At 35.2% G+C, this 20,023-nt stretch overlaps 1 protein-coding gene across 1 annotated transcript; it reads left to right on the top strand.

The window, feature by feature from the left end:
* Positions 1-19,230: 19,230 nt before the first annotated feature.
* Positions 19,231-19,770, top strand: LOC143608717 (uncharacterized). The gene has a single exon (XM_077083674.1). The coding sequence runs from the start codon at positions 19,231-19,233 to the stop codon at positions 19,768-19,770; it is 540 nt and encodes a 179-aa protein (XP_076939789.1).
* The last annotated feature ends 253 nt before the right edge of the window (positions 19,771-20,023 follow it).

Genomic DNA, 20,023 nt, shown 5'->3' with positions numbered 1-20,023 from the left:
AAAACCACTTTTCTAAATGGACATCTTGAGGAAGATGTCTATATGGTTCAGCCCGAAGGTTTTGTTGATCCACAAAATCCTAATAAAGTATGCAAGTAAAAAAAATCAAACTATGGATTGAAACAAGCATCTAGAAGTTGGAATCAACGTTTTTATGAAGTGGTTAAGAAATTTGGATTCATCAAGAACGCTGATGAGGCTTGTGTGTATAAGAAATCTAGTGCGAGCATCATTACCTTCTTTGTATTGTATGTTGATGACATACTACTATTTGTGTACGAAATTCCAACCTTGGAAGGTGTAAAAGCCTGGCTTGGGATTTGTTTTTCAATCAAGGATCTTGGTAAAGTCGCCTGTATTTTGGGAATAAAGATCTATAGGGATAGATCAAGGCGGTTGATAGGTATAAACTAAAGTGCATACATCGATAAAATCTTGAAAAGGTTAAAGATGGAAAGCTCTAAGAAAGGTTTAGCACCTATTCAAAGAGGAATAGTATTGAGTGCGAATTAATGTCCAATCTCAAAGGATGAGCAAGAGAAAATGAAAGGAAACCCATACGCTTCGGCTATAGGATCGATCATGTATGCAATGATATGCACTAGACCGGATGTGTCATGCGCTTTAAGCATAAGTAGATTCCAACAGAATCCGGGAAATAGCCATTGGATGGCGGTGAAGAGCATATTGAAATACCTTAGAAGGTCTAAGGATATGTTTCTAATATATGGCTCTGGTTAGGAGGAACTCCTTGTAAAGGGTTACACGGATGCGAGTTTTCAAACTGATCTATATGATTCTCAATCACAATCGGGATATGTTTTCGTTATGAATGGTGGTGCAGTCTCTTGGAAGAGTGCAAAACAAGATGTGTTAGCATTGTCTACCACTGAATCCGAATACATCGCCGCCTCATTGGCAGCTCAAGAAGCTGCGTAGATAAGGAAGTTTGTCCGTACCATTCAGGACCCTCTAGAAATCTTTTGTGACAACGAGGGTGCGATTGCTCAAATCAAGGAACCCCATACACATCAAAAGACGAGGCACATTGAGCGGAGATTCAACTACATAAGGGATGAAGTTGAAAAAGGAACGATATGTATTCGCAAAGTTCATACTGATCAAAACATTGCGGATCCACTCACGAAGCTCCTGGAAAGGCCGAAGCATGAGGGTCATTCTTGCGCCTTAGGACTTCGATATTCTAGTGATTGGATTTGATCTATTTTATATTTGGATATCGGAATAATTTTTATTTGACTCATTCATATGATTATGGTTTATGATTATGACATTTGAGTTATGTTCCATTTTAGCATGTTTAAATCCGTGAATAAGTTGATTATTCTAAATGTCCGTAGTCGCTCATATTTGTGGGAACAAAAATGAAGGTAAGACTATTATGAACTTGGATTGATGGATATTCATAAGGTATGAATATAGAGCAAGGGTTTGCTGCCAAGGTTCATAGATATTTATGGGATATAAATATTGGACTGACCCGCCCTCAAATTTTACTTCATGGAATCCTTGTGATTGGTGGTCATAAGTAAAATTGAGTAAAGGCGAATATCATAGTATACTCCGACCTGAGATACATATTGGGTCTTGATATTCACCAAATATTATGCTTTGACTTAGTTCTTCGCTGCTCTGAAATATGACAGTACATAAGGCTAAGCTCAAGTGTAGTACGAGGTGATTGTGAGAGACGTATTTAGTCAATAGGGGATTTGTCCCTCTTATTCGTTGAGAGTTAGATGTCAAAGGCCTGATAAGTTGAATCAACAGAGAATGATCACTCTGTATCTCTGGATTTGACATGAAATATGTGGCAAAAGGATAAATGATAGACTCACCTAAATCATTTTCAAGTGAGGGACTTGAAGGGGATGATGTTATTGAATGGCACTTCGTCATACGCATTAGGGATAGTAAACCATTGTTAGGCGGTATTTGCTATTTGCATCAATCTTCTATGTATCTTGTGCAAGTGGAAGATTGTGCCTTTTTAAACTGATCACTTTATGTTTGTGTGTAGGGTTCATCCAAGACTGTGTCTGGTGAAAACTGGATCATGGACAATGGATGCTCTCGTCATATTACCGGCAATATCAATCTTCTAACAAATGTCAAAAATTTTCAAGGAGGGTATGCTGCTTTTGCGAGAAATTCGAGTGGTACGATAACGCAAGAAGGTGACGTTTCAAATGGGCTTATCACGTTTGAAAAAGTCAACTATTGTGATAAAGTTGATCATAACTTATTGAGTGTGTCACAAATTTGTGATAAGTACACTACTGTATTTAATGATAAGGAGTGCAAAATCCTAAAACTGGGATACGTCATTCCAGAGGATATGGTTGTCATGCGATCCCCTTAATCGAATGATATTTATGTATTGAAAATGAGTTCTAAGGTATCTACTTCTGTCGAGAGGTGTTTCGTTTCTAAGGCCACTGATAAGGACAATGTGGGACAGAAGGATGGACCATATTCATGTTCGAAAGATGAACAAATGATTTGTTGATGGTGTTTCTTTGAAACATTTTAAGTTAACCGATCACTGTGTTGCTTGTAAGAAGGGCAAACAGAGGAAGAAGTCACACCCATTTAAGTTAATCAATACTATTGATACTCCTTTAGAACGGCTTCATATGGATCTTTTTGGTCCCGTGAATCGTGCAAGTATCGCTGGTGATTGGTACTATTTAGTTGTCGTTGAAGACTATTCAAGATATTCGTGGGTTTTATTTATGAATTCAAAAGATACAACACGTATTCTGGTTCAAAATTTAATCACTAAGATCGAATCACTGCATAAATTGAAGGTGGGATGTATTTGAAGTGATAATGGTACGGAGTTCAAAAACAATGTATTGGATATCTTTTTTTCAGAAAGGAATTCATAGAGAATACAGTGCTCCTTATGTACCTCAACAAAATGGTGTGGCAGAAAGAAAGAATAGAACATTGATTGAAGCGGCTCGAACGAAGCTTGCAGATTCTAAGTTTCTGGTTCAGTTTTGGAACGAGGCTGTGAATATTGCTTGTTACATGCTTAATCATGTTTTGACTGTTAAGAAGCTTCAAAAGACTAGTTATGAACTTCTGAACAAGAGAAATCCTATGTTAGGGTACTTGGAACCATTAGGGTGTCCTTGTACTATGTTGAAGAAAGATGCAGGAAAATTTGAAGACAAGGCAATTGAAGGTTATTTCTTTGGTTACGCATCACCAAAGAAACGCATATTTAATTTTACTTCGGGTTGTGTTGAGGAGTGGTACCTTGTTGATTGACAAAGGTATACCACACCTCCTCAAGGTAAAGGACCTGATTGGATGTTTGATTATGAGGGTTTATTTGATTCGTTCACTCAGTTAACCGAGCAACCAGATGAAGACTTGGTACACGCTTATTTTGAAGATCAATTCTCACCTCCAAGATCTTCTGGTTCTGTTTATGTTGATGCTTCACAAGATGATCATGCTGATACGTCTGATGTGATTTCGATCTCATCTAATGATGGTCAGTTTGTTGATTCCTCCTTATCTCCTCTTCTTGAAACACATGAGATTGGTGAATCGTCTCATGATGCTGAGGATAATATAACTAATTTATCTGAAAATGTTGTTGTGTCTGAGAATCCAACTCTTCTTATCAATACATATCATCCTCAGGATAATATCATTGGTGATGTTGATGTAGGTGTGCAAACACGTCATCAAATTGCTAATTTTACTGATTCTATTTTATGTGCGTATGCTGATATGTATTCTTCGGGAATCATGAATCTCGCAAAATACACTTGCTTTCTATCTCAAGTTGAACCAAAAAATGTTCGTATGGCTCTCGCTGATCCATCTTGGTAGAAGCATTGCAGGAATAATTGCAACAGTTTCATCGACTGGGTGTATGGGATCTCATTGATAAAGCGGTTAGAGTTAAGAAACCAATTCCAACGAAGTGGGTATTTTAGTGTAAGAAGGATGATCGTGGTGTGATCGTCATAAACGAAGCAAGACTTGTTATTCAGGGCTTTCATCAGCAAGAAGGCATAGATTACACTGAAGTGTATGCTCCTGTCGCCCGATTGGAAGCTATGCGAATTTTCTTGGCCTATGCTGCTTTCAAGAACATCAAATTTTATCCGATGGATGTGAAGAGCACGTTTCTTAATAGAATATTGCATGAGGTAGTGTTTGTTTTGCAGCCTCCTGGTTTTGAAGATCCAGATTATCCTAACCGAGTTTACCGATTGAACAAGGCCTTGTATGGTCTACATCAAGCCCCGAGAACTTGGTATGGCACTTTTGCTAACCGTCTTACTGATAATGGCTTTAAGCGAGGAACTGTCGACTGCACTCTATTTTATAAGAATATTGGTGATGATCTGCTCCTTCTCCAAATTTACGTTGATGACATCATTTTTGGTTCAACAAACGGCAAGTTGTGTAAGGATTTTTTTCATAGGGTTGCAGGTTCATCAGTCTGATAAGGGAATCTTCATTCAGACGAAATATGTGAAAGACGTCTTGAGCTGATTCAAGATAACTGCCAGAAAAATCCCTTCGACGCCTCTTCCCGTGGGTCACAATTTGTCATCGGACGAATTGGAGGATACCGTTGATCCTACCCTTTATCGTTCTATGATTGGTTCGTTAATGTATTTAACTGCTTCTCGACCTGACATAATGTTTGCAATTTGTTTGTGTGCTAGGTACCAATCAAGTCCCAGAGTGACTCACCTGGTGACGGTTAAACGTATACTTCAATATTTGAGGGATAATCTTGACATCGAGTTATGGTATCCCAAGGACGATAGCTTTGAACTCACTGCGTTTTCCAATTCTGATTATGAGGATGCAAGATTAATTTGAAATCGAATACGATTAGTTGTCAATTTTTAGGAAGCCGGCTTGTTTCCTGGCAGTGTAAGAAGCAGACAACGGTCTCCACGTCAACCGCTGAGGCAGAATAGGTGGCAACCTCGAGTTGCTATTCACAGGTTTTATGGATCCAACAAGATCTGCGCGACTACGGGTTGAAGTTTCTTACTACTCCAATTTTAATTGATAACTCTACTGCTATATGTATCACCAAAAATCCTGTGCAACATTCGAAAACAAAACATATTGAGATTCGATATCATTTCATTCGAGACTTTTTTGAAAAGAAATGAATTGATATTGAAAAAGTGCACACGGATTTTCAACGCGCTGACTTGTTTACCAAGGCATTTGACAAAGCTCGTTTTAACCTTTTGCTTGGTATAAATGGTCTTAAAAACACTTGCTGAGATCCTTAAACAAGGATAATTATCTTTGTTTCACTTTTTTTGTTTATTTTTTATTTATGTAGTATTCTGTTTTGGGTGTTGGGGGTGAAAACTGAAAAATACAAAAATATTGTGATTTTTGTTTGTGTAGAGAAAAACCAAAAACATTTAAAAATGATGAAAAATACAAAAATATTGTGATTTTTGTTCTGAAAATTGAAAAAGACAAAAAGATTATGAATTTTTCGTATGTATAGAAAAATCTGAAAAGACAAAAAGAATGTGAATTTTTTAGTATGTATAGAAAAATCCGAAAAAGACAAAAAAAATTGTTTTTTATGTATGTAAAGAAAAAATCCAACAAGATTTTTGCATACTTTCGCTGACAATTATGTCAATTACTCATATTTGAAGGACATATACTTGTATATATTTGGTCCTGATGTTTAATTGTAATGTTCAGGATAGCTATTCACCTTATAATGGAAAGTAGTTGGGGCGATTGTTATGCATTAAATTTTATTCTCTTGCTGAAAGTTTGTGGAACATGCTTACATGTTTTGTTCCTGTTATCTATTTGTAGATTGATATGATAACCATTAATCTATAGATTGAAAGTGACTGGGGCGATTAAATTTATTTTTTATGCTACTAAAAAATGAGTTTGAAGCAAAAAGAGAAAATGATAGTACATTGATCATCTTGTCCCATATCCAGAAAGAAATAAACATAAAGAAGCTTAAAAGACTTAGTGCTTAATTGCATTGGTGCATTGATAGGTCTTAAACAAGCCATTAGAGTAAAGTATGTGATATAAACATAAAGAAATGCCTAATTGAAAGAGGTTTTAGTCTCTAACAAAAATAGTGGTGAGGATGGCAAAAATGTAATAGCCTATCGTACTCAAGCCTTATATGTGTCTGATCACCAAAAATAAAATAAAGCAAATAACAAGCGTTAGGGTTCTGGACACTGTGAATCTTTATGCATCTTAATCAACTGGGTATTCATATGCATGAATATTTCAATCGCTTTTAGAGCAAACCCAAAGTCATTAAACTTGATCACTGTTGTACATCATATAAACTAAACTACTGACTTGATCAAAACCCGTTGTTAGTCATACTTTTTTTCCTCCCTTAAGAAATGAAACCCAGGGGATACAATGTATGTAAGCCTACAGATGGACTCGTGCATACTCACTCGCAGTAAAAGAAACTTGATGCATTACTCAATAATTTCTATAAGATCAAATTTTGATCAACAATATAATGGTTTAAGTCAAGTTGGGGTGACAGGTAAAAATCAAATTAAGCTTGAACCGAGATTAGAGGCTGATATTTCTGATATTCTACGCTCTAATTGAACATTTAATCATATCACAAAAATGCTTGAAAGTTTGTTATAAGATTCAAGTGGACAACAATATCAATGACCGACTTAACGTCAGTCGTAATATCGCTGAAATATAAAATTGTGACGGAAGGGCAATTTGGTCAATATGATTCTCTACTTCAAACTCACCAAAAATACAAAAACATGTACTGCTTTTGAAAAACATACAAAAACACAAAAATATTTTATTTATGCTTTATGTTTGCTTTTCGGATGATAAACTATAAATATTTTGAAGCAAAAATGAAAATTTTCAAAAGGATTTGATTATTTTCTTTAACATATTATTTAATTTTTTTTTCAGTTATGTGTTTTGAGCGTAAAACACGTTAAGGTATTTCATCTTACCATGTCGGGTAAGAATCATAATGTATAAGGTCATCAAGATACGGGAATCCGTTGGTTTATTTATTGATATATTTTTTCATTAATTTAATTGATTTATTTATTTATTCATTAATTAAATAAAAAGAAAATTGACAAATATTTCAAACTTGATTCGTTATTTATGAATAAGGAACTGGGTTTATTTATAATGAATTAATTCAATTCGTTACCAATCTAATTCTTTTCCGCCACTCTGTAACGAATGACCCCAATTCTTCATTCATCATATAACGAATTAACCACGAATTACATTTGATTCGTTATTACTTCGTGTAAGTTATCACGAATCTGCCACGTGTAACAAATTTGTTGTCACGTATAATGAATTGTTTGCCACGTGTAACGAATCGACTAATTCGTTAATTCAAAATTAATGAATCAGCTGATTCGTTGTCTTAAAAAATCTTCCGATGTGATGCTTATAGGAAACTGTGAAGACCGATTCGTCTTCATTTACTGTTCTCATTTCTTCCTCACTAAGCACACACTCTGCCAAAATTTTCCAAAAAAATCGATTGTATCTTAAACCTATTTTGATCTACTTTAAGAATCGTAAGGTAATGAGGACCATAACGTGATGATTTTCGTCAATTTATATGACCATTTCAGGAGTCTTTTGATCGATTTTCTAATCGGTTTTTATCTTATATATATAAACATCAATTAACCGAAGTTATACCAATATCCAGTCAAAATTGACAACACGAATCGATTGTCGATGTGTTTCCGAGATGATTAGGGTTATTTGTACGATTCCACATCGTGTATTATGGTGTAATTGATTATGGGGTTAAATGTTGACTTTCAATGTTTTTGTCAATTTTGACTTTGACTCCTGATAGTCAAAGTTTAGCATTATTTGTGCCCATTCGTTATAGGCTAAAGATTTGAAACTCATTCGTGTTCAATTATTTACCGATGATTTAACGAATCAACTCATTAGTGAAAATGATAACGAGACACTTCACATTCGTTCATTAATTCGTTATCTTTTCAACAGTGATACGCTATGTCTAATTCGTGTTCTCTCCATGATAACGAATTACCCCATTCGTTATAGCGAAGCACCTAGTTGGTTATAACGAATCATAAAGAATAACGAATGACATTTAAATTAAATTTATATAAAAAGTTTAAAATAATTTTATATTATTTATTTTTCATTTTACTAAATCTGGGGTTTATATATTTTCAGTTATGGCTGACGAGATCGTTCAGAATCCTCTTAATGTTGAGCAACAACTGGTACAGCAACAACAAGTACTGGATCTTCCATTGCTATTGTTCGACAAGAAGCATAACATCTGTGCTTTTATCGGTACGAACATTGCTGATGAAGATTTTTTTAGAGATTTTCTGGCTTTTATAAATGATCTGCATTCATTATTCTGTGACTGCGAGGCCAAACGTTCACTTTAGCATTGTTCATCCTTTCTGGAACTCGGCACGGTACATTGAATCCGAGAACCACATTGTAGCTGAAGTTAAAGGGAAAGCTATTACTATTAGTCATGGGGTGATAAGACGGGTGTTATAGTTTGGAGATAATATGGACAACCCGAGTGAGTTTGAAAAAGAGTTGATTCGAGGGGTTATTTAATCGAGTGTTCTACGCTGGCGATCTTGACATGTCCATGTATAACAAGGCGTACTTTTGTCCCACATACAAGTACTTATTACATGTTCTAATACATTTCCTTGGGGGATGGAAGGGTGGATTTGACGAGTGTCGTATCATGCTCCAATCGGCATTCGTCGCGTTGATCTTGAACAAGGTGTTTAATTTCTCAGAGATGATCTTCTATCATCTCAAAGAGAATTGCCTTGTCATGAATTGACGCGTTAAATTTTTAATGTATCCACGGTTTATTCAGTTGATCTTTCAAGACCTGATTCCAAATTTGGTGATCGATCATACTTTGGTGGATGATGTGCTCAAGTTGGAGCACATGACTACTGATACTGTCAAGAGGATGAAGTCGTATTGGAGAGATCTTCATCCAAGGACCAAACACTTGATTGGTCACTTATCTAATCCAGCATATGTATATCCTTCTGATGATCGTTGGATCCACGATGATTCGGATTCTGAGCGTGAAGAGGGTCCAGGTGGGAACGATGGGGGGAAATGATGATGGAGATGATGCTGATGACGGTGGGGATGATCACCAACGACGTGCTGAAGTTGAAGCAATGGTTGTTCAAGCTGCTCAATGGATGCGTAAAGGAAAAGATGTGGCTACTGGTGAGCCATATAAACGTCATATAACCGAAGGTGCTGGAGTTTCATTTAGTCCTTAAGTCCCAAAGTCGTTTGTTCCTCAACGTCCGCTTACTACTGGCACCCCAGAATTAACATTAACGACAACAATGGTTCATGAGTTGAGGCTTGGTATGATTCCCCAATCTGTCTTATCTGATATACCAAGGCCTCAGGGTCCCCCAATCAACGTAAGCTAATGAGTTATGTCTCAATCTGTCAAAAGGAGACTAAAGCCCTTCGTGAGATTGTTACCGCTCATGGGGTGAAGATAAAAGAACAAGAGGATATTATTCTGCAGCTTACATGTAAAGAAGATGTATTAAAGAAGCTCGGGAATGATGATGAAGATCCGGATGAGTCGGGTGTAGGGGGAAGTGAGACGAAACAAGCTCACGGCTCTTCCTCCAGTATCGGTACAAGTGGGGTTGGTGACCAAGATAAACAACTGATTGTTTATCAAGACTCGACAAACGTCAAAATAGTCGTGTCGGTCAAGGAAAATATTGCTATTTATGGATGCTACAGGTGTTGTAAGAAGCATGGTGAATGCTGATGAGATAGAGGAGGGACAGTTTGTTGATCAGTCCTTGACACGCGAGCAGATTTCTATTATGTAGGGTCTTAATAATGAAGAACTTGACGCGTTAGAGGCAGAAGAGGATGTAGAGGTTTTGAACAATGAGGAAGTCTTACAAGATCCGACGATTCCTTTGAATACGTCTTTTATTTATGAGGATGAGGAAGTCTTGATTGAAGATCTGATAGTAGAGGAATACCCCGATCTCTATCAACGATCCAATGTTGATGAGGGTATTCCTACTTTCAATGAAGAAAATGTAAAAGCTGCTGAAGATCATCTGGAGAAGGAGTCTAATGGTAAAGGCAAGATGTTTGAATGGAATCTTGATCCCTCAGTTGCCGATATCCAGGGTTGGTTCGCTTGCCGAAACAAGAAGATTAGTACGATTATTGAAGCGTACAAATATGTGGATGAAGAGCAAAAGTAGGAAGCGGTTGCACGCGCCAAAACCAATTAAAAGACTACATTTAAGGTCATGTCTACTGTGAAAGGTGATATTATTTCCTGGCTTTTTGATTCGGAATTAAAGGTCTGCATTGTCAAATGGGAGAACGGTGTTCAGTAATATCGAAACATCACCGACGTTCTCTCATTACCGCGTTGGGATGTGCTTACCCTCGCGAATCGACCATTCATGAACCGCGGTGGGAATCAACATGCAGAATGGTTTCACCAACACCTGTTGTTCGAAGTAAACCGCGAGTTCAAATTCTTTAAGCCGTAGATTCCGATTCGTAAATGTATCGACAAGATAGATATACGTACGGGATGGAGGAAGCTCGTGCTTAAGGTAAAACCACCAATACGATGAAGTACGTACCTGTGAAGACTTTCCCGCAAGGTCTTCACCTAACGTTTAACCGTTGGTACTACGTCAATCGTACTAGTGAGGCCGTCATTGTCCTTGGGAAAGGTTTGAAGACTAACTTTATTCCAGTTATCGATCCAATGTGGCTCGTTAACTTATCCGAGACTGACAATGACGTGCTGTTCGTGAATAAGATATTGATTGAGCGTCATGAAGATTACAAACTGGCTATGCAATTCCATCGTGTTGTACATGTGTGTCACGAATTTGGGATTCATAGTTGCAAAGACTGGCAATCAAAGCGCTTCAAGTAACTTAGAAGACAAAGAGCTCAAGACGAGGGGGTTTCTGTTATTGCACGGTTTTGGCGTCTCGAGTCTCTGTATTGATCATATTGTAATTTATTATTATTATAATGAAAAGATATTTATCTTTCATAGTAAGTTCGTTAATGTAAGGCTAATTCGTTAAGGATGTTTAACGAATTAGCCAGTTCGTTTAATGTAACACCTATTCGTTAAGTTAACGAATGGGCTGATAGTTCGTTATGTGTGTTCCCATTCTTCATGGAATGCTAACGAATTGGGCATAACGAATCAAAGTTTATTTTATTGAGTCTGTAATGTTAACGAACTGGACTCCAATTCGTTAGGGGATGTGTAACGGATTGAGTTCATCCTCTATATATAGGGGTGTTAGTCCCCTGTTAATTAAAGTTTTGATTGATAAAGTAACGAACCCCTATCCACATTCTCTCTCGATCAATTCTTTTTATAATCTATTAACTAATACACATAATACAATTAATGCATATATATATATATATATATATATATATTAACACTGATTAACACTGATTAAGAGTATAACAATGAACTAGATCCTATTAAGGTATATTAGATCTCCAATTGATAACTAATATCATTTAGATCTGAATCGTGATTAACAGGGTCATAGATAAGGATACGAGTTTGGGTTGGGTGAAAAATATAATGTTTGAGCAGATTTTGCAAAATTGTCCCTGGACTTTGGGTGTGGATACTATATTGGTTAAAACTAAGTATTAGGGTGGAAAATGTATATATTTGAAAGTTATTATAGATCAATTAAATAAATATGTTATATAATAAAAAAATAATACTAACTCGATAAATGAACTACTCTATTGATTAAAATTACCTGAAAATGAAAGCGGGTTGGGTATTGGTGTTTGATATATTATATGAAAAACCCGAGTTGTTATACATTTGTTGCATAGCTTACATTCAGTTTAAGCTGCAAGAACAAAAGATACAAACATCACCAAAGCCTAACGTACAACTCAGGATGCATACAAAATTTCCAAATTAATATAGTGTATAACAACAACAACAATAATAATAATAATAATAATAATAACAACAATTATGATAATTAAGCTAGTAAGATTTTGATTTCAATCTTACTTAAAACCCTATCTAATCCCAACCTTGTCATACTCTTGTTATTATAATTATTCCGTTTATAATTAATGAATATTATTGTTTGCATGTAAGAAATTTTGTCGACATATCCCGAGGAGCACGATCGTTTCTACCTTAACTTTTTACCTTCGTCACATCGCATATTCCACCTGTTAAGGTGAGTAATCACAACCCCCATTTGTACCGTTTATATATTTTTGGGGGCGTTATGCGGTCGCAAATTAAATAGCTTATCACTTTCACTACAATTCCACTACATGCGTTGATATGCGATTGCTCAATTAGTTAATACGTGAGAATGTAACTATGTGTTTATTTTGAGTTATATTTGTTGGTATCTCATCCTCATCATCACTAGTATGATCATACGTCGTCGGAGTAACTCGACCCATTTGGGACGAAGGAAATGGATTTTTAATTATTATTGTTATGCTACTTGTAGTGATTCATGCTTATCGCAAGGAATTGTCATTTTCAATATTATTATGTACAAAGACTGTGATTACTTGCTCAACTTTATGTTGAAAAACTATATATTTTCACGCATGACACAGGTAGCTATTTGGGATGAAGTTTAGATTATTCCTTAGGTTGCCATGATGAATAAAGAGTAAATTTATTTTTAAGTCTTTGATTGTAATGTTATTTTCCTTTGAGAACAATGTCATTTTTTTGTGTACTTGATGGATTTATGATATAAATAATTTAGATATTGACACATGTAATTTATTTAGTATCATTTGAGCTATGATACAAACTATTTCGCGTCCCGACATGTTTTGCTCTAGGTGGGGTGTGACAATACCCACTCATAAAAGCTTACTTTCCTCATAAACGCTTACTTTCTTAGTATCGTGAACCGAAGCTTCAAAAATTAAGTTTTTGACTTATCATTAATTTTTTATTAATAATATATTATTTTGGATCTTTCTCGGTGTTCAGGAATATTTTTGGACTTTTTTTTATCTTGGTCTTCGCCGACGTTCGTTTCACGTAGTGTCCGCCACGCGACAAAGTTTGTAATTTTTAACATGATAAAGTATAACTCATATACTTTTGGAGTTTTTGCACTAAAAATGACTTCATTTCATTAATATAATATTTTATTTTACTTATATAAGGACTATATTAATGTTGGATTAGGCGTAAAATAGTCGAGTGTCACATTCTCCCCTCATTTAAGAATTTTTTTTCCTAGAATATAGGAGGTATCTCTCATGTCAGACTATACTGGAAATAAATGAGGGTAATTCATTTTCATATGATCTCGTCATTTCCATGTGATCTTAGAGCCACGAATTGAATTCAATCTAACTTGACCAGCTTGATTTTATTTTTCCTAAGTTTCTGAATTTTTAAGTCCATGATTGACATCTTTTTCAAAGAATTGAAACTTGTTGTCAATGTGATCCTTGTCAACTGTAAAGATCGGTGGTTTGTGACATCATAAATTCTTTAGATTCCACACGTTGAAAGCATCAAGTATTCTACTAAGAGCATCAACAATGCATTAAAAAACTGAACAAGTCTACTCAGCATTCAAATGGTGATTCTCTCTCCTCTCTCTTCCTATTCTCCCTTCTCTTTCCTAGTTATCTCTCACAATCTTTATTCACACATGTTTAGAAAACTGGATGTCAGACCTCATCTCTCCTCTATTCCTCTCTCCTCTCTCACCCACATAAGCTCCATCTAGATCTAAATAAAGAGTGAACACTTGAATTGGAGATGCTCTAAGTGCTGGAAGTAATTCGAGCCTACATGCTACCGAACAACTCGATTGTCGATTTCGAACGATCCAATATAAAGAAGACTCAACTTTTCATCCTTGCCAATTCTAATTACCGATTTCCAAATAGAGGCTTTTAATAATACTCTATCTCTAACTTGAAATTCCAACGATTTTCTTTCGATTATCGATATAGTTTTTTTTTTTTTGTCGATCTATAGCTAAGTTTCAACCTTTCCTTGTGAAAGTACTTGAACCGGATCATAAGACGTCATCATACACGTGTATGAACGATAAGAAACGGATAGTAAAACGTTATGTTTACTATACTATTGTAAAATCTGGCAAAAATTTTCACTAATGTAATCATGATCATCCATCCTAAAATCACTTTATTAATAAAATTAAGGTTTATTATCTTACAAAGTCAACGAAAAGTCCAAATTTCGGCACGAAATGAGAAAAACGTGCAAATAACTCGGGCAGAGAGCCCGAAAGGAAATAAATCATTAGATTGATTAATCAATCTCAAAATTCAAAATATATATGAAAACATGTGAGACAACATACAAATGTAATTTAGAAAAGCTCAAATTACGAAAATTGGAAAATAAGCAAACACGAATCAGTACAGGACCCGGAAAGGACCCCACATAAACTATTTTCAAGAAAATGATTTTTATGGTCCATACTGTCATGAATTTGATTTCGTTCAAAGTCTGGCAAAAATTATTGAAAACGGAATTCGTGTGGATATTAAAAACACGAAATACGTTAAACGAAAAACCGAAAATCACCTAGTAATTGATTAAAACCTTTCAAATATCCCCCCCACCCCCTAGGCCGCCCCCACCTTGGACACATCACTCCCCAAGTGTTCCAATCCTAATTAGCCAACTACAATCCTAATGATTACTTTCAAGAACAAACACACTTGTTTACCATCCAAACACTCCACCATACCCCCCCCCCCCAATCACCAACTCATGAGTCTACACCTCCTCCCTCTTTTCTCTTAAATAATCGGCCAAACACCCCCTCTAACCACACAATTCAAACTTAACAATCAACACACACATGCATATAATCAATAACATGGAGATCTAAATCAAAAACAAGGAAGGATTAAGCTAATATGGAGCTATTAGGAAGGAAGCACAACACACCTCTCACACATAATCACTACATTCATCTTTAAAAATCTCAAGAAATCAAATAAGTAATAAGTATTGAATGATTGAATGTTTGATAAGGTAGATTGTTCTTGAATTTGATTGAAAGATTGTTATTGTGTGTGGTATATGTATATGTATGTGTGCCGTGGGTGTATGTATATATGTATGAGAGGATCAAACTCAATAATACATGCATACATACATACTAAAGAATCCATATTGATTAACGTATTTGATGTTAAGTGTTAATAATCTCTTGAACTTTTGGTGAATTTGAAAGAGTTTGATTTTAGGGTTTATTTTTATAATGAAGTTTGGATTAATTATTGTTTATAAACTTGTTAATATGGGTATAGATTGTTGAAAAGTGTTGTTAGAGATGGATAAAACAAGAATGTGTTCATAATTGCAAAATTGGGGATTTTTGGTATTAACTTAGTTAAGAGATTTTGAACACATTTTTGTATCAAAAGATGTTGTGGGACAAATTAAATGTAAGTAAGATAGGTTGCATGTTAGACTTGATAGTTGAAACTTGATAATTGTTGAAATTACTAAATAAAGAAACATTAGTATAAGAAAAGATGAAAATGAGATTTTGATGTAAATACTTGTAATAGATGAAATCAATATGTGATTTATAACAACTTAAAACAAGATAGGATGTATAATTTGAAACTTGGATTAGTTAACTCATTATTGAAATAAACAACTTACTAAAGATAGAAACTTTGTTAAATAGTGAATTGAAAGAATAAAATGGAAAAAGATTATTTAGTAAGTATGAAATCCTATCAAACTAATTGAATGAATTAAACATAGAATTGTATTTAATCAAAGTGGAAGAATTAGATTAATTAGAATTATCATATAATAAAGTTACTAAAATGGGAAAACCTTTTAGAACAACAGTTGAAAAGATAATAAAATCCGTGATCCTTGATTTGAAATATTGATTAAAAGGTTGATAAACATGGAAATAATATAAAAATGACTAGATATAAAGGAATAGAATCATCTAAAAGCTAAAACATGATAATTGTTGAAAAAGATAAGACTTGGATCATGAAACATAAGATTCTTCTAAAATAGAACCTTTTATTTAAAAAGTAATGTTTTGGATGATTGTGAACTTAAAACTTAGGATAAAGATCTGGACATTTAAATTATTTAATGATAATTGTATATATTAAAATAACAAGCTTAACTAGTAGCATTGTTAAGGTAATCTAAAATACGAACTAGGAACCGAAAAACTCGATTAAGGTATCTTATGAACATATATAATCAAAATTTCAATTTATGGTAGATTATATGTTATTATATGTGGGTTTAGTTCATAGGATGATTAGTATAGATTTGTGTAATATTATTTGACTCCTCGGTAACTTAAACGGTCGAAAAATCGGCTTTTTTATAACCGACACAACTATTAGGGCCTGTTTTAGAACAGCCCCTAAAGTTTTAAAATACTCATGTATAACATAAGTTAATACATGAGAAAATGACAAGATGATAGAACTTAGTCCTAAACGGTTCGTGACACAAAAACGTTAAAAAGTTGTTATTTTAAGAAATATTAAAAAAAATGAAAACAATATATTTTCACAAGTTAACTTGTAAAACTTGACTAATATTTATGTAACAAGTATTTTCCATAATTTATAAGTTACATTTTAAACGAAAAACCGAAATAACGTATTTTATGCATAAAACCGACAAAACCGACAAGTTTTGTGAAAAATAGAATATTAATATTTTCTTAAAATTTCCAGCAACTGAAACTTAAAATATTTGATTATATTCTAATTGTTTATTAATTAATTTAATTAATTAAATAATAGATAACGGAAAAACCGAACTATGTGTACTCGCTTATGTGCTAATGTGTTTATGTGAATACTAGAATAAGACTTATAAACTAAAAAAGAGTCTTGTATAAAAACTAAAATTAAGTTTTATTAACAAAACGTGTTCTAATATAGGACACGGGATTTTTGGAAAACGAAAAGCTACAAAACCGTGAGTTTCTCTATCGAACCCCCTCGATTTTTAACTGGAATTGTTTTCAAATCGATATTTAATTTTGTTTTGGGGAAAAGCATATTCTTTATTACATATTGATTTCTTTGATGTTGTATAAAGGCATTCTATTTTACAAACCGTGTCAAATTCGGGATGAGTCTAGTTGGCTAAATAATGGTTAACCATAGAAAGGGGCACATAAATATGGGTAGATTTATCGGGGTGACGCCTCCCACTTCCAATCGTGTTGGGTTAAAAGTGGCCATATTTTGAGTTTGGTATGTATCGTGTCATCAACTATGATAGTCATACGTAATGTTTTATTCTTTGCTGGTCTACAACAACACGATTTGTTTAAAAAGTAAAATGCCTATGGTTTTGTGATGTAATGACGGTAGTTCATTATACACAGAATATATTGGATATAATTCGGGGTGTAGTGACGATTACACACGAATTGATATCGGATTTGATTATTTTATGGATTAGTTTTTCATATTATATATATATATATATTTATATTTATATATGGATTATTTAGATATAAAGGGAAACTCACCAACACGTTGTGATGACAGATATTTTAATATGCTTTTCAGGTAAGTGAAGATTTCGAGGTGGCATGGAAAGGAGGGCGTGTGATGTTTGAACAAAGTTGAAACAATGTAAACCGTGCAATAGCACGTGTAAAAACTCTGATAATGTAAAATATTTCTTTAATAAAAGATTATGCTTTTATTAATAATTGTCTATTGTTATTGGAACCCGAATTACTTAAGTTAAGTCTTCCGCTGTGATCAGTTAAGACTTTCGGGGTGTAATAGAAGTTGGTATCAGAGCTAATAGTTATAGAGAATTAGAAAATAAAAGGTTTTCTAAACTATTACCGTATGTTCAAACACATGCTCCTTTCCCTCCTCTCGAAACGAAAAGGTAACAATATATATATATATAATTGATTATTACTAACTTGAATTGATATGTTATTTACAGATGAAGACTTCATTAGTGATTGTGTCTGACTCTGACCCCAGCGACGACAGCATCCCGCTATCACCGGTCTAGTTTCGTCCGGTAGTTGCATCAGGAGACGCTGGTTCTACTTCGGGAACCGCATCTCTCAAGGTGTATCCTGAAAAAGAACTAGAGCCACCCGCGATGCACCGGACCTCGTTACTGTTATCCCAATAGCCGTGATCCCACCTCCTCCACTGCCTCCCTCACCGGAGTCTGTGGTCGAGGAAGGACCCTATGATAACGAGATGCTTATGATTCTTCTAGGCAAGTTCTCGGCCTATGAGAATGTTGTTCACAATCTTGTGGACCGCGTCCTTGCCATAGAACACAAGCAAGGCACCGATGACAAATAGCACAATACTCTGTGCTAGTTTGTGTTTGACATGAAGAATCATGGGTTGATTACGGAGGCCAGGGTGGGAGATCTTGAGATGAAGAATGGCGTGATGGAGTCATGTTTGTGCTACTTGATGAGCATTCACTAGGCTTACCTCACAAGTAGTATTGTTTATTTTGGGTAGTATGTTATGTAACTTAACTTTGAACTTGTAGTCTTTTGTATGGTTGTGGTAACTTTGGTAGGAACTTTAAAACTATGTTGGGTGACTAAGATGTAAATAATGTACACCTAATTTTGATAGATTTTGGTAATTATAAAATCCCACTCTTTGAAGATAATATATATATATATATATATATTTGTGTTATATATGATGCAATTTAATTCCTTAAAAATTTGAAAAATATCACTTTTTCCAAAACTAACAAAATTATATTCTTTTTCTAAAACAAACATGGCGTCAAAAACAAGACGAGAAACTAATAATCAAGCGTCTGGATTACCATCCTCTCAAGACGAGTTAGCTCAACTAATCGCTCAACATTTAAATACGACACTCGAGCAACATGAGGCTAACCGCAACGCAAGCCAAAACCCCCGAAATACAACTAATAATTTAAACGGAGGAACACCTAGAACCGAAAATCTAAACGAAAACCCCTGGGGTAGTACGGTATGCGGGTGCTGATACAAAACTTTCCAAGGTTGCGAACCGAAAGAATTTACCGGTGCCGAAGGACCTTTGGAAATTATCCAATGGATTGAGAAGATGGAATCTGTAATGAAAATAAGTGATTGCAATCTTCTCGAACGGATAAAATACGGAACGTGTTCATTCCGTGATGAGGAACTGGAGTGGTGGAACTCCATAATTCAAAATCTTGGAGAAGATGCCGCTTACCGTCTAACCTGGGAAGAACTGAAAGAAATGTTGCTAAAAGAGTACTGTCCCCGAAACGAACTTCAGAAGATCGAATATGACTTCTGGCAGTTAAAGATGGAAGGTGCTGACATTGGAGGATATACTTCCCGATTCAACGCATTGGCTCGACTGGTACCCCGACTGGTTACGCCTGAATATGCAAGAATCGAGAGGTACATCTGGGGCTTAGCTCCTGAGATCCGAGGAATGGTCACCTCCTCCAAACCAGCCACCATCCATTCAGCCCGAGAGCTGGAAAAATCTTTAACGGATGATGCAGTTCGAATGGGAACTCTGAAAGACTCCGGAAAGAATGCGGCCATCGCCGAACCTGAACGAAAAACAGTTACCGAGAATCATAAAGCCAGAGAACTCAAACAGAAATAGAATGGTAACTCAGGAGGACAGTTCAAGAGAAACCAAAGAGCAGGAAGGATGTTTGCAGCAAACACAAGAGGACTAGGAGGAAGCTCAGGACATGGATCCACTTGTAGTAAGTGTGGGAAGAACCACAGTGGTGAATGCTGAAAGTGTAACAGATGCAATCGATTTGGCTATATGACTCGTGACTGCTACTCTAAGATAGCAACATCCACGAGAAGCCGAACTCCCGGATGTTTCGAATGCGGTGTCATCGGAC

The sequence above is a fragment of the Bidens hawaiensis genome, unplaced genomic scaffold (assembly GCF_021521415.1).
Source record: "Bidens hawaiensis isolate Kalapana, Puna unplaced genomic scaffold, B.hawaiensis_p1.1 tig00419420_1, whole genome shotgun sequence".
NCBI lineage: Eukaryota > Viridiplantae > Streptophyta > Magnoliopsida > Asterales > Asteraceae > Bidens > Bidens hawaiensis.
The sequence above is the reverse complement of the archived record's forward strand: the minus strand, read 5'-3'. Positions and strand labels throughout refer to the sequence as shown.